This window comes from Cyanistes caeruleus, chromosome 2, assembly GCF_971803275.1.
Source record: "Cyanistes caeruleus chromosome 2, bCyaCae1.hap1.1, whole genome shotgun sequence".
Classification (NCBI taxonomy): domain Eukaryota; kingdom Metazoa; phylum Chordata; class Aves; order Passeriformes; family Paridae; genus Cyanistes; species Cyanistes caeruleus.
Window position 1 is genome coordinate 26,839,566 of NC_141702.1, and position 14,596 is coordinate 26,854,161.

At 36.0% G+C, this 14,596-nt stretch overlaps 1 protein-coding gene across 1 annotated transcript in view; it reads right to left on the reverse strand.

Annotated features, from left to right (window-relative positions):
* Window positions 1-14,596, reverse strand: part of EYS (EGF-like photoreceptor maintenance factor) — a 454,013-nt gene that overhangs the window by 390,440 nt on the left and 48,977 nt on the right. The window contains exon 9 of the mRNA XM_023922426.2: window positions 3,905-4,104. Coding sequence (XP_023778194.2) covers window positions 3,905-4,104 — 200 coding nt within the window. The remainder of the gene's footprint in view (window positions 1-3,904; window positions 4,105-14,596) is intronic.

The window sequence follows — 14,596 nt, forward strand, 5'->3', positions numbered from 1 at the left end:
GCAAACAAGACCTGAGTAAGCCTCAGAACAAACACTTTACTATTAAGTTACTTTTTGAGTTGATGGGGACACACAGCTGTGTAAATGTTCCCCATGTTAAGCCTTTTGAAGTACAGAGGAACTTTTTCTATATTGCCTGGAGGTACAGTTGACATGAACAACTTCAAAGAATAGTTCTATTTCCTTTGGGGTAAAAGACTGAATGTACATTACTGATAAATTACATTTCTGTTTCAGAACACCAAATCCTAAACAAGTTTGAAGAAAAATGATTTTTTGGATACAGTTGCCTAGGTTGCCCTACAAGACTGCACTTCTAGGGTCTCCTCACAACAGTTTGCTTCTTACTAGTAGTATATTGTTTACCTTATACAAGCTCTAAGACAAACAGTTCTACATTACCATTTCTTATCTTATATGCTGTCTGCATACCACAGCCAGTTATATGTCTTCCAGTTTTTTGCTCATACACTCTCTCCATATTGAATTGTTTTAATCCCTTTTCTAGATCCCTGAAGAATTCTTATCTAATTATGAGGACTACTGCTCCTTGCTCTAACAGATCAAGAAAGTTAGAACACATAGGTACTGGAAACAAGATGCTCTAATATCTAAACTCTGCCTCTTTAACAGTAAAACAAAAGAATAGACAGGTAGATATCATAATGTTTAAAAATAATTGCACTTTATTTGGAGGAAATGTAGAATAACATATTTTTATTTTAGATTTTTTTCTAAGATCTCATGAGTTGAAGGAAAAAATAATTCTCATTTTTATGATCAGTAATTCTGTTGATCAAATATTCACTCTTACCTGTCTTGTGTATAAAATAATCTTGTAAAGATGCTGCCAAAAACTTCAGTTCTGAAACAAATTATGTAGTCAAATACATACCAAAAAATGGATTTAAAATCCACCAATCTTCCTTTGTGAATCAAAAAAAGGGTCAAACTTGTGGTGCTACACATTTCTCAAAATTATAACAATAAATACATAACAATAAAAATAAATTATCAAAAAAAAAAAAGATTGAAAAAGACAGAATGACATCAAAAGTTTCTTCTGTTTTCCCAAAAAAAAAACTTGATTACAAACCCCATATGTCTTATAAAGTGTTGAAAAAGTACAATGAATCTATAATATTCAAGATCATAATCTAAGGCAAGACCTGTCGTAGGACTGGTGACATTATTTTCATCCGATCGGGCTGAAAGCACTACACAGTTAACCCAAGATGCTATGACTTCTGAACCTAATCAGCAGGAAGTACCTGAAATGAACATCTGAAAAAGGCCAATGCAAGAATTAGTGGGGAAGGAAGGATCTTTTTTATTATTATTATGCTTACATTTTGAAATCCCAAGCTAAACATACAAAAGATGCAAAAGTGGAGATGAGCCAACTGTGGATTAAATACAACGAGAAATTTCAGAGTATTTTATGTCAACAGCTTCTCTTCCCCAGAATACTTGGAACATACCATGAAAAGGCTTTGGAATTCCTATTACATATTATATCAATCATATGTATATTGGATTGAATTGTCTTCTAAAAGCCCCCCTGAGCCCAATGTTATCTTTATTATTAATTTGCTAATTCATATAGTGTTTATTGTTGTGGCAGCCGGCACCTTTAATTGAGAAGACTGAAATACAAAGGAAGGTAGGTGGGCATCCTTTCAGATGGTAATCTGTTTCCTGAAGCACTGAATCAGTGGCAATCTGCCCAGGATAGAACTGAATTACAACTCCCAGCATCCCACTCATTTCCAATGAGTTGCTTTATTTTTAAACCAAGGGTTTGAAGACAGAAAGATATTTCAGATAACACACAATTCAAGGACTATCCCAAAGGGTATTTTTCATATTCATTTCAGGAAGAGGCCTGTAGGGTTGTTCATGTAATTGATTCCCACATAATTCAAGGAAAGTTGAAATGTTCATTGTACTACTGAGTAAAATATCACATATATCATAGCTGAAGCTGGCAGTGGTGCTCACAGTTAAGGCAGCCTGACACTTGCCCATTACTGGATCATTTTCAATACTTCCTGTTTTCTGATCTACCAGCCACAAGATTAAAACATCTCAAGACATATCCCCATAACAAGAATAAGCAATACTAATAATACTAAGCAATGCTGGATTAATGTCCTTTTGCTTCCCATTCCACAGTGTGTAACAGGCATTTAGACTCTATTTATTTGAATGTTTGTGGTGTTTTGCTAGAGTAGTAATTTCTCCCTTCCTTTTTTTTTTTCAATTCCACTTTTCCATCCTCCATATAACTTCTATCCCCCAGTCTGTACATGAGCATTGTTCAGATTGCTTGAAACATGTGAATGGAAGGGTACAATAGGAATAGGGTTCACATTGTAACATTCACAGTACAGGAGCAAACCTGACTTTATGATCTTTTTATGTTTCTTACTTCTATTTGTACACATTACTTGGAATGTTAGCACCTGCTGAATGATAGGAAAGGGAATTATGTCTGTTTTCTAAAGCATCTCAGCATAAGAGAGGAAATCAGCTGATGTCTTTTCCCTGGACCCCATCAAAAGGAAATTGATATCAAGCATGTCACTTCTATTTGCAGGATCATAGCCATATCTTACATCAAGCTACCTTACTGTAGTCTTACAACACTGATGAAAACCTTTGTAATCTTGGCAACACTAAAAATTTCTGATCATAATTGCTTTCAAATTCCCCTACTCTCATTCTTTGAAGTCCTCCTGATGGTCAATGCTGGGCTCAGAAGCAAGTGCAACATAAGTATCCTTACAATGTTTGGTGTAAGCTTCCAAGCAGAAGAGGGGAGAAATATAAGCAATTTCATTTAATTCAGAGGATTCATCTGTGAAAGATGAAAGGGTGTTGCAGTACCTAAAGCTTGAAAAAAGGAGTCTAGAGTGAATATGGGCTGGGAAAGAAGAAACAGGAGAATGCATAGGATTGAATTTTCAAACTGGTGATCAAACAATAATGAGCGAAACAGGCTGTGAGACATCTGAGTCATGACAGAAGTCTTTGTGCAGGTAGTAGCCCACTGCAGAATCAAGAGAGTGTCAATTACTTTAGCATGCATTGAAAGATCTAAACCATAATATTTTTTGAGTTGTCATGGGATAAACACTATTTAATATCTTCATCAATGACATGGGTAGTGGGATCAAAGGCACCCTCAGCCAGTTTGCACATGACACCAAGATGAGTGCTGCAGTTGATTCACATGAATAAAGTACCCAGAGGGACCTTGAAAATATTATTTTATATGAGAAGATACTTACATTTCTTTCTTAAGAGTGTTTATAAAATAAATTCTTAGTATCTTAATATTTCTACAAATGTAGCAAATGAAAAGGGACATAGGTATTAAGATTAGACATAATAATGTAAACAATCTATAAAGTAGTCTAGTCTAATTTTAAAGCCATATTACAAGTATATAAGATATAAAATTACATGTATTTAAACAGAAGTCTTTAACAGCTGGAGAATGATGATGATGGATTTTAGGACATTGTTTTGGGTATGTGTCTGTGCACAGATGTAAAATGTAAATTACCTGTCATCTAAATTTGATTGCAAGTTCATTATCCCTTTGAGTACAAAATACATGAGTACAAACATATCTTTAACATAATTTTAAATATTTTAGGGTCATTTTATGTTAGACATTTCCATACATGATTCTGAAAAGCACTAGAAGATAACTTTTCAGATAGAAGGGTCTGATGTTAAGCAGTGAATGGTTTAAGATAACAATATTTTTGAGCACTAGATTGAGCACCAAATCCATTTGAGTTCACATAGTGCACATAGTATCAGTAGTGCCCTGAAATACTAAAAAATCAATGTGCATTAACTAAAGCAATTATTTGACAGTATTCATACTAACCTGCAGTGAAATGTTCTTCCAGGTCCATCAACACATACACCTCCATTGTAACACAGAACTGAGTTCAGTGTGGACTCACTGCAAACATCAATATCAACTTCACAAAACCTGCCAGTGTACCCACTCAGGCAAGCACAAACAAATGCATTGATGCCATCTTGACAAGAACCGCCGTTAATGCAGGGAGTAGATTCACATTCCTGAGAAATAATAATACATTGATTACACATCTTTCAAACACATTAGTTATTCATTCATCTCAACAACTGCAAGAGACAAAATCTGGAGATTAGAAAAAGTATTATAAAAAGTATTGGACTTTTTTGTCCGATAAACTAGTGTCTAATTTGACACAATTTTTTGTTTATATAGCGATCCTTTGATTACAACTCATACTCACTATACTTGTTTCTACTCATTAATCTTGCAGAGGTGTAAATATAGCTCTTTATATAAGCAATCTTACAGCCAAAAGTATGCAATCCCGCTCATGATTAAATTTTTAAAGTATGTTTTCTAGCCCCAGTCTGTGCAATTATTGCTTCTAATTTTTTACATTAGGCTCTACTGCTGTGAAAGAAACACATTAGTAAGGCAATTATGGACAGAATAAAGAATTAGTTATATAAATGAATGCACACAAGCCTTTTATCAGTATTTCCTGATAAATGTTTTCTCATTATCAATTAATGCCTAATATTGCAAATAGAAACATATTTATGTGTTCACATAATAACAATTTCCTCTGATAAGGCTAATGTAAAAATCATCAAATTCAAACCACACAAATTAGCAGCAAGTTAATATTTCTCCAGAATTACAGGAGAGTTTAGTTAGTGCAATAGCCAGCGCAAAAAATGTGTGTTTGCCCTTGATCACAGAAACCTAATTTTCACCTGTATCCCAGAGGAGTTGTATTTTGCAGCTTCAACCCAAATAGTCTAGCTAAATCCAGTATTTTAAATTTATTTTCACACTCCCATAACTTTAGAATCCTTAATTCTTTAAGGATATCCAAGGGCACTCACATTTCCTGCAGGTACTACAGTAGATTTGACAGAATGTAAATGCAGATATCCAGGGGGAATTGTGAGAAAACAACTTATTTTCCTATAAGCTCTCCAGCTGGGTGTATATAGGATGATTTATTAGTGAGCATTACATAAGCTAATTGAATTATATATCCCACAGGAAGATGGAGATAGTCCTACAGACTGCCAAAATTCCTGTGTCTAGGTTCTAGAAGTGGTCTTTTGCTATATTAAATACATTTTTTGTTGGCAGACAGTAGTGTTCTTTTATTGTTTATAAAAAAATCTCAATTCCCAGTTCCAACTCTCTTTTTTCTATTCCATTAACTTGTCTAGTCTTCTTAATTTGTATTCACTTGTATTCCACACTACAAAGCCAAAATTTATTTAATCTCATTAGCAGAATAAATTAAATCTATACCAATTAATGGATCAAATTTTTACCTAGATTTGATTCGAAAGTTAAAGTCCAAAAAATACCAAAATTATCAAAGTAACTAAGGATAAATTCAAAGCTCAGATAAATGCTCACAGTTTTGATTCAATACACTATCACAGTTGTACCAAGTTGGGAACAATGCAAAACTGTGTTATTGTCTTCTTCCAAATGTATTGATAAGATTTTACAGTAAGATAAATGTCAGATAGTTTGTAGGAAAGAAATCACACCTATCACTTTCCAGTAGATTTTGATGTGCTGCACTTAGAAGTTTGTCATTAGACTTGCAAAAAACCAGAATACACTATTACCAGAGACATGCTAGTCTGCACTGCTCTTAACTCATGCAAGAATGTGTCAGTGAAAAGACACAACTATGGTAATGATGCCATGAATAACTTTATCCCAAAGTTGATGAGCTACCACATTATCACCAGATGCTGTAGTTTGTAGTATAAAAACAAGGACGTGAGATGAGAAACTGAAGTTGCAAGACAACTGTTACCAAGTTTTGCCTATCTTAGCTCCCAACAGAGACTGATTTTACAACATGATATTAGGGAATAGCAGGCTCTGCAGAAAATTCCCAGCTACCCTAATTATCTGAAGGCAAGTTCATTGAAACACCAATGCTATTTTCACTTTCTCTTCCTTTAAATAATAGGAGGTTGAATCTTAACTATGATCCCTAACCTGACAGTTACCAAATCAGAGCAACATTAGTAGGGACTCACAGTCCTAGAAACATTCCCTCTCTTCTTCCCTATAGTAGGAGAAAAATACTTTCTTGGTCACCTCTGTTGACCAGTTCCCAACCTAATAAGAAATCTTTTAACCTTTTCTTGCTGGTCAGATAAGGAAAATTGCCTCTGAATAACTGAGAAAAATTAAAACTACGCTAATAATATTCAAAAGATGGGTCATTTTAGCTTTTCCAAAACACAAATGTGTTGATATAGGAGTGTCACAATTTATTTATACCTAAACTTGCACCTTCTTATTTTCATGGAGTCTTTTCAGTCTTTACTAAATCTGAAAATTAATTTTGAATAAGAATTTAAAAATGCATGATTTTTAAGCTTTAGAGACAAAATCTTAATCTGACTGCAAACATCTTAATACTCTGTGCAACTTCTACTAACAATTTGCTAGCAATAAATGTTTAGGAACAAACAAAACAAAACAAGAACCAAAGCCACTCATGTACACAGAAACACACAAAATCCAAAGACCAACCAAGCAAAAAAGAAATCACCACAAAAAAAACAATACCAAAATTAAATTCCTCCCAAAAGGCACAAAATTACTTTCAGCTCTGTTTTGGACTTCTCAGCAGAATTTTTCCATTTAGAAAGCAGAGACATGCTGAGACCTCCAAGTCTTGCTGAGCAGTCATAACACTGAGAGATAAAGGGGCAATAACATTGACAGTTTGGTCCCCAATTTTTCCTCCTCAGGACTTTGTACAGACCTCAAGCACTCCTTTTAATTACTTTACCCTCAGATTTCTTAATATTTTTCAAGTGCTACTTTCATTTTTATTTTCCTCTGAGGACACCAAAAATCTCATTGTATGACTGGGGCACTTTTGGCTCGCCCAGCTGTGTCCGGGAGGCCCAAGGCTTCCCTGTGGCCGTGGCAGCACTGGGGCCCTGTGTGCGTGTACCACTCTCCAAATTCACACCCACCTGGCCTCACCGCCCTGCTGCTCTCCAGCCCAAGCAGCAATACACTGTTATAGGCCTGGCAGATGGCTTCGTTTAACGCAAGAAATGCAGATAACTTGGGGTACCCCTCTGCTGTTGTCCTGTTAAAATAGCTTCATGTGGCAAGGTTTTGCTTGCAGGGGGAGGAGGGGGGTAGGCTGTGGGGTGGGAAGCACTCTGTGAGGGGAGAGCGGGGCAGCCCCAGCCAAACACAGCCGGTTCCAACCAGCCACAGCCGGTTCCAGCCAGACACAGCCGGTTCCAGCCAGCCACAGCCGGTTCCAGCCAGACACAGCCGGTTCCAACCAGCCACAGCCGGTTCCAGCCAGACACAGCCGGTTCCAGCCAGCCACAGCCGGTTCCAGCCAGACACAGCCGGTTCCAACCAGCCACAGCCGGTTCCAGCCAGACACAGCCGGTTCCAACCAGCCACAGCCGGTTCCAGCTGGATCCACCACCCACGGCAGGCCGCAGCTGAGCCACGGCCCAGGGCAGCCCCAGCCAGACACAGCCGGCTCCAGCAGACACAGCAGGTTCCAGCAGAAACAGCCAGATCCAGCTGGATCCAACCATCCACCGTGGGGCACAGCTGACCCCATGGCCAGGGCAGCTGCAATGTATTTAGAAAGCATACAAAAATGTGTGGAATAGCGTGAGACACATGTGAGAAAAAAGTATGAAAACCCTTGCAGGCTGAAGGATCAGAGAAGAAGGAGGGGGAGCCAGTGTCCACCAGGAATCCCTGGGAAGATCCTCAAGAAGACTATTGTGAAGCAGGTTTGTCCCTTCTAGCCCACAAAGGACCACATAGGAGCAGATATCTTCACTGCCACATGTGTGACCATCACACCACAGCAGGCAGATGTGCCCTGAAGGAGGCTGCAGCCCATAGGAGAACCCATGCTTGACCATGCTCCTGGCAGGAGCTGTAGTAAGTGGAGAGGAGCATCAGCAGAAACACATTTTCTGGCAGGTTGGAAGGAAAGTATTTTAGTTTTTCATTGACAGTAATTTAATTTAATCTTTTCTTGTCCTTATCTTGACCCACAAACTTCTCTTCTTACTTCTTCCTTCTCTTCTGATAAGGAGGGGGACTGCAGAAGAGGCTGTGTGGATGTCTGGCAGCCAGACAAAGGGAACTCACCACACCTGGCTATTCATAGGCTGTAAAATTTTCTTTTCTGTCCTATAAGAGCAAGTAACCTGTCCAAATGGAGCTGTAATACCTAGCTTTTCTGTGGCCATAATTGCCCTTTTTCTTTTTCCCTTTCTGTTTAATTTGTTCCATTTGAGGGCAGCTTTAGCCAAACCAGGGTCACAGGCACACACAGACAAGTAAACCATGATGGAAAAGCTGCTCATAGGGCCTTCTCATCATTTTTTTCTGAATGGGTTTGTTGCTTACACTGTCACTGAAATACCTCAAAATGCCCCACCCTTACTGACTTCACTTGGGGTGTTCTGCTTATTCCCAAGCCTTCCTCACATCCACAAGGGATGCCCAGTACTCACACTTTACAACATACCAATGTTCCGCTTCCCAGCTCATCTTTCAAAACATGGATTACTTTAATAAGCTCCAATGCAAAGAAAATAAATGATTTAACAAAATAAAAATTAGGCAGTTGTCTAGGTAGTCTAACACACTTTATTCTCATCCAAATATCTTTCCTCACATCTGACCTCCTACGAGTAAAGCAGGAGGGGTCCCTTTCAGTAGGGATTTCTTATTCTGAGTTTGTTGGTCTTTTCTGTGAAGCATGGACTTTCTCCATTTTGACCTAACATGGAATCCTTTGAGTTTATGTATTGCTAAAAGGCAATGAACTTGGAAAACATTTAAAAATTATAATGGACAAGCTATCAACATGAATTTCTATTGGAATGCTGTGGAAAAATTGCTAGTTCCGCCCTTAAGCCTTCAGAGAGGGGAACTGTGACTTATACTATGACTTACTAAGACAGGTGATTATTTCTCTTTTTATGGTTAGTGGAAACTGAGACATTGTGCCAAGTTCTTGAATCGGTTTATTACAAAGCATGTGAAAAAATGTAGACTATAACATGATTTAAGTACTAGCTAAAATGCTTCACAGTAAGTTAAATCTAAGAAAAATAATACAATAGAATTTTTAGAATAGAAATTTTTTTCAAAAACCATTATTACAACATATATATATAATTTTCACATGATACTGGTGAAAGCATAATATATAAGGGTTAAAAATTATTAGACAAATTTATGGAGTATAGATGTTTCTTGCTATTAAAAGCAGTAATCAATGTGAGTTCTTTGCTATAAGAAGTTCCAGAATTCTTGATGACTCTATGAGTTTTCTCAGGTTTACATAATCAACAAAAAAATGGAGAGAAAGAGAGAGATAATGGCAGTGCACAGTTATTTTCACAAGAACTATTATAAATTGAGTATTTAACTCCCAAAGTCAGTACAATAATAACCACCTGGATTCCCCAAATCCAGATATATCCAGCAAAGCATACGGTTCAACTTGACTACTGAGGATCAGCCACTGTAAAAGTGCTAAAATTGATCTTCCACCTCATTATGTTTTAAAATAAAGGCTTGAGACATCTCTAAAATAAATGCTCTAGGCAAACAAAAGTTAAATACAATTATTAATTTCCATGGAGATGTAAATGAATGGAATATACATAGTTCTGACAAGATAACAATGATTTTCTGGCTTTATTTTTACTAAACTATGTTTACAGTAAATACAAGTCCTTATTGATTTTCCTAGTATAACAAGGCAATTTAAAAATCAAGGCAAAATGTGAAAGAATGTTGAGATTTCTAGTTATGAATCTCTATTAAGGGTAGATTTTCTTAAGAATCCTTAGTTCAAACAATGTCATGCAATATCCACTACATTTATTAGAGCTCAATAATTTATTATTTTTTCTCTGTGTTTCCTGTTCTCTGAATGTCATGGTGTAGTAAATCTTGTTTTTGCTAGGAAGAAAATGACTGTCCCATAAGAGAGTCCACCTTGGCGTGGCATAATTCACTGGTTCTGCTGGCAGGGAATTGTTCTGATATCTGGAATCTCAACAAGTGACCTAGAAAGGCGCTTTGCTCAAGGCATATACTACTTCCATATCCAAATCTGTGGGTCCATACTGACATCTGTCTTTGGAAGTGAGGTTATTCTGTCTAAGAAAGCCCAAATTTCTACATATTCCATTATATTATCTCCAAATTCACAATCTGTAGCTTGAAACAAGTCTAAGGGAACACATTTTGGCAAGCTAATAAAAATAGTAAAAATCCACTATTTTTCAAAAGAATGTGTCTGTTCAACACTGTTTCTTAAGCAAAAAAATCTAGGGGAAGTCGGATTTTTTTTTAATTTTCCAGCAAAAAGGACTATTTTCCATTAGTCTGCCTTGGAAATGCTGATTAAAAATCCAAAACTGTTTCTAACTAATATTTAAAATCTGTTTCTGTAAAAGAGATTAGATGCAAAAAAAGAAAAATAAAGTAAATATAGCCCTTTTTAAATTTAAGTAAAGTTTTGCTTTGTATCAAAATGAAATTTATAAAGTGGAGTAATTTTTAACAGAACGCATCCAAATCCTCTATGGTGATTGGAGGGAGGGGGGAGGTAGGGGAGAAAAGAAAGGGATAAGGAAAGAATTTAAAGATATATATTGCACCGCAAAAGAAAGATGCTTTCAAGAGGCATGCTTCCATTAATTTAATGATAGGACAACATTATTCCCAGGTCAAAATTAAAGGTTTTTTTAATAAGCAAGAGCCATGTGGCTAAGGATTTGGGATGAAATAAAAAAATAAAGCACACAGAAAATGAAAAAAAAAGGCTGTAAATAAATGCTTTAGAAGTTTTAAAAAATAATCTTATTTTAAAGTGTGCATACTTTGGGTTAATTCTCAATAGTATTGATGCCATGTAAAAGCATGAGATTTATATTGAGACCTTGAGATGAATGGTCCAGATGTATTTCTATTTGATGACTGACAAAACTATAAATAAAGTGAATATAAATACATAAAGTATAAATAAAGTTAAATTGTTACACTATTGTTTGCAGTTAATATAATCATGTATCCATTTTGTTTAATTATTAATTTCCAAAAACTTTTTTCTCTTGGTAGATTAAATATATTTACAACATCTCAAGTAATTAACTGGGAAAGCTTGTGTCCACCTTTCAGAATGTTCATTTTACCCAAAATAATTCAAAAAGAGGTTCAAAATTATAAGAATGTTTTGCCTTGAAATTTTGTGTTATGGAAATGGGGAGAAGAGAAAGAATAATAAAAGTAAATCCAGTTTTGAGAGAATGATACAAAGCAGGAACATACTTGAATCAGACCAGCTCTCCATCTGGCCCAGTATTCTGTCTATTAGTGGTGGAGGGAAAGCCACTTTAGCAAAATCTGTGTCCCATGCATCTTCCTTTCAGCAACCAGAACTGTCTAATCAGACATGATAAACTGTATTTCCCTGATTGATTAATTTATCATTCATTTATGGACCTGTTGTCTGCAATATGCTTAATTTTTCTGAACCTACTAAGAGACAACCTGACTCCCCAGCCTTTTAGGGCAGGAAGTTCTAGGGGTTCTCTTCTTCCTCTGAAAGAAAGTCATTTGTCCCCTTCCAAATATTTCTCTATTTTTTTTTCCCCCAGGTGTCTGTTCTTTATAGAATTTGGGGAAGAGATTTTCCATTTATCTTCCTCTGCTGTAGTTTTCCACATCTTAGTTTCCTCTCTTTAAAGGGAATAGTTTCAGCCCTTTAAATACCTTCTTTTATGTCAGCTAGGAAATTCACATAATATTTGTAACTCTCTGTAGTTTCTCTAACTCTACTTGTGCTTAAGGCACAAAGTCCAGAATTGTGCACAGTAACCAATGTGTGAGCCCACCTCAGTTTTATGTAGCAGGGAAATATTGTCCTCTGTCTTGTTTCTCATACAATTCCTGATCGTGCCCAGCAGTTTTTTTTGCTATGCTTTGCTGTGTCTGTAGATTGAGACAGTGATTTCAGAGAACTGTCAATGAATGTTCCAAATATTCTTTCCTGAATTGTAACTGACAGTTGAATTCAGTTGTATGAGGCTATTTCTCCCTAGAATATTACTTTACACTGAAGTTTATCTGCCACCTTTTCCCTCTTTCCATTCTGTGAGGTCCTCCTGGCATTTGTCAAATGCAAAGAATTCACTAAGCTTCTCTCCAACCCCATTTGAGTGCACATTTTAGTTTTACCATCAAGCAGTCCCACAATTTCCTACTTCCAGACTTTGATAGATGTGAAGAAATTTTTATAAGTTAGAGTGCTATTTACAAGACACTTTCAAATTTTTGGTTTAAGCTTTTGAAGTTCCAGCCAACATTTCAATTTATATGTTTTGAAAACTTTTTTATTATTTCCATATAAGCAAGCTCTCCATTTATTAAAATGCCATTTATTTCCTTGTGACAGTCTTAAGTTTCCTTCTTAAGCCAGTCAGGGGCTTTGAACCACTTTGTGTTCTTCAGCTGTAGCATACATTTTACCTGGGCTTTTAACATTATTTGTTTAATAGCTGTCAATATGCTCGCGGACCTCACTTTTACATAGTTTATTTTTCTGAAACTGAATATAATAATTTATTATTCCTGGTTTTTAGGATACTCTCTGTTGCTAGAGTATCTGTGATACAAGATATCAGTTGATAGGATTATCTCATGAAAGAGATTAGAAATATGCCCATCAGTTTAATGTCCTCAGAGGGTTTAGCACTTTGGGGGTGAAATTACTCTTCAACATTCTTGTAGGTCTCATCCATTTCTTTACTTCTCCAATCGATATTATCTATTTTTCCTATTATTTTCTATTTAAAAGACTCTCTAATTCAGTCACTCTGACTTAAAATAAACTTCCTATGTCACGGCCAGGATGTCTCTGAAGCATTACGCTCACTGAAATTGTTCCGTGGGTCTGTAATTACAAATGCAGAATCAAGTGGGTGTCTCCCTCTCCTCCTGCTCTTAGATTTACCTATCTGCATCTTGTGCATAAACAACCTTATTTTTTTGCTAAGTTAACCTTAGTTTAGCTTCTTTTAAGAAATAACTTACTTTACCAAATGCTTTTTAAACTAGTTAGCAATAGATAAAAGTACTCTGCAGCGTGAAAAGGCCTCAGAGGGGCATGAAGAGCATCCACCTTATCTGAGGGTCTTTGTACATCCACCAATGTTTGCCATACCCGAGTCTTTTGTGCAATTTGTCTGGTCCTGATGAATAAATATTTATTTGCTTGAAGTAGCCTCTGCATGTGCATAAACTGTGGTGCCTTTGCACAGAAAATTAGTTGCTTTTCCTGATTTTTCACTTGTTTCTATCTTTTATGAAAATAGAGAGAAAAGATTGGTAAAACCAGATAAAATAAAACAGATCTAGGATGCAGTCTGATCATAGCTTTCTATGAGATACATGCTGAAGCACCAACAAGCTGAATACTCTCCTGTGTAAAGACTCAAAATGCTTTTTTCTTCCTTTTTGACAGGATGAGACAGTCTTAACTGAGTATGGAAGAAGCACATCTGTCAATCATGTCTCATCCATCATAGCAAAGAATTGGAAAAAGCCAAAAAAAAGTAAGAAGTAATGTCTATTACTAATCATAGTTGCTTCTACTGCACATATTATTAATCTTTTTATCAGAGGGAAAGGTCAATTTTCCATTATGTACATTCATTTTACCATTTCAAATATATGCAAATATCAAAGGGAATCATGTCTATTCAAACTGATTCATATAGTGTACGTATTTTTACTGTTACTTGTTCTTGAGTAAATTCCATAAATGAAAAAGCAATGAAAACTGTAGTAGAGAGGGAATTTTCAATATATACACTCCATAATTGATATGCAAAAGTTGTAGGCTACAACTACAAAGATATATAGTGCTTATTTTGTATCTAAAAGCGTTAGTCAACCAGAGAAAGTTTTGAAGTGTATTTTCTTGAAAACTCTATAGCAACATAGGTGAGGATGAAAAAATCCAGGGTAAAAAAGATAAAAAGAAAAAATCCAGGATAAAAAAAGTAAAGAAAAAAATCCAAGCATGCCTAGGGAAATACATATACACACATAAATATATTTTATTTTTAAAATGGTTATTTGAATCATCTTAGTTGCTGACCTTGTAATGATCACTCAGCCATTCTCTCACTCTCCCTCCTCCTACATGACAAGGAATGAAAATAAGATAACAAATCTCCTAGATTGATAAGGACAGAGAGATCACTTACCATTTACTGTAACAGGCAAAATGGACTTGACATGTGTAAAATAATAATTTACGTTCATGGAACTAGAAATAGATTTTGGGCCAACAAGGAACAGAAAGAAAACTTAAATCCACACTCTACTTCTTCCTAGGCTCAACGTCACTCCTCTGTTTTAAAGTGTTCTCCCTCCTTGTTTTCCCCTGAAAAGTCCAGATGGGGTGGGAGAGACAGATCATAGTTTGCACCA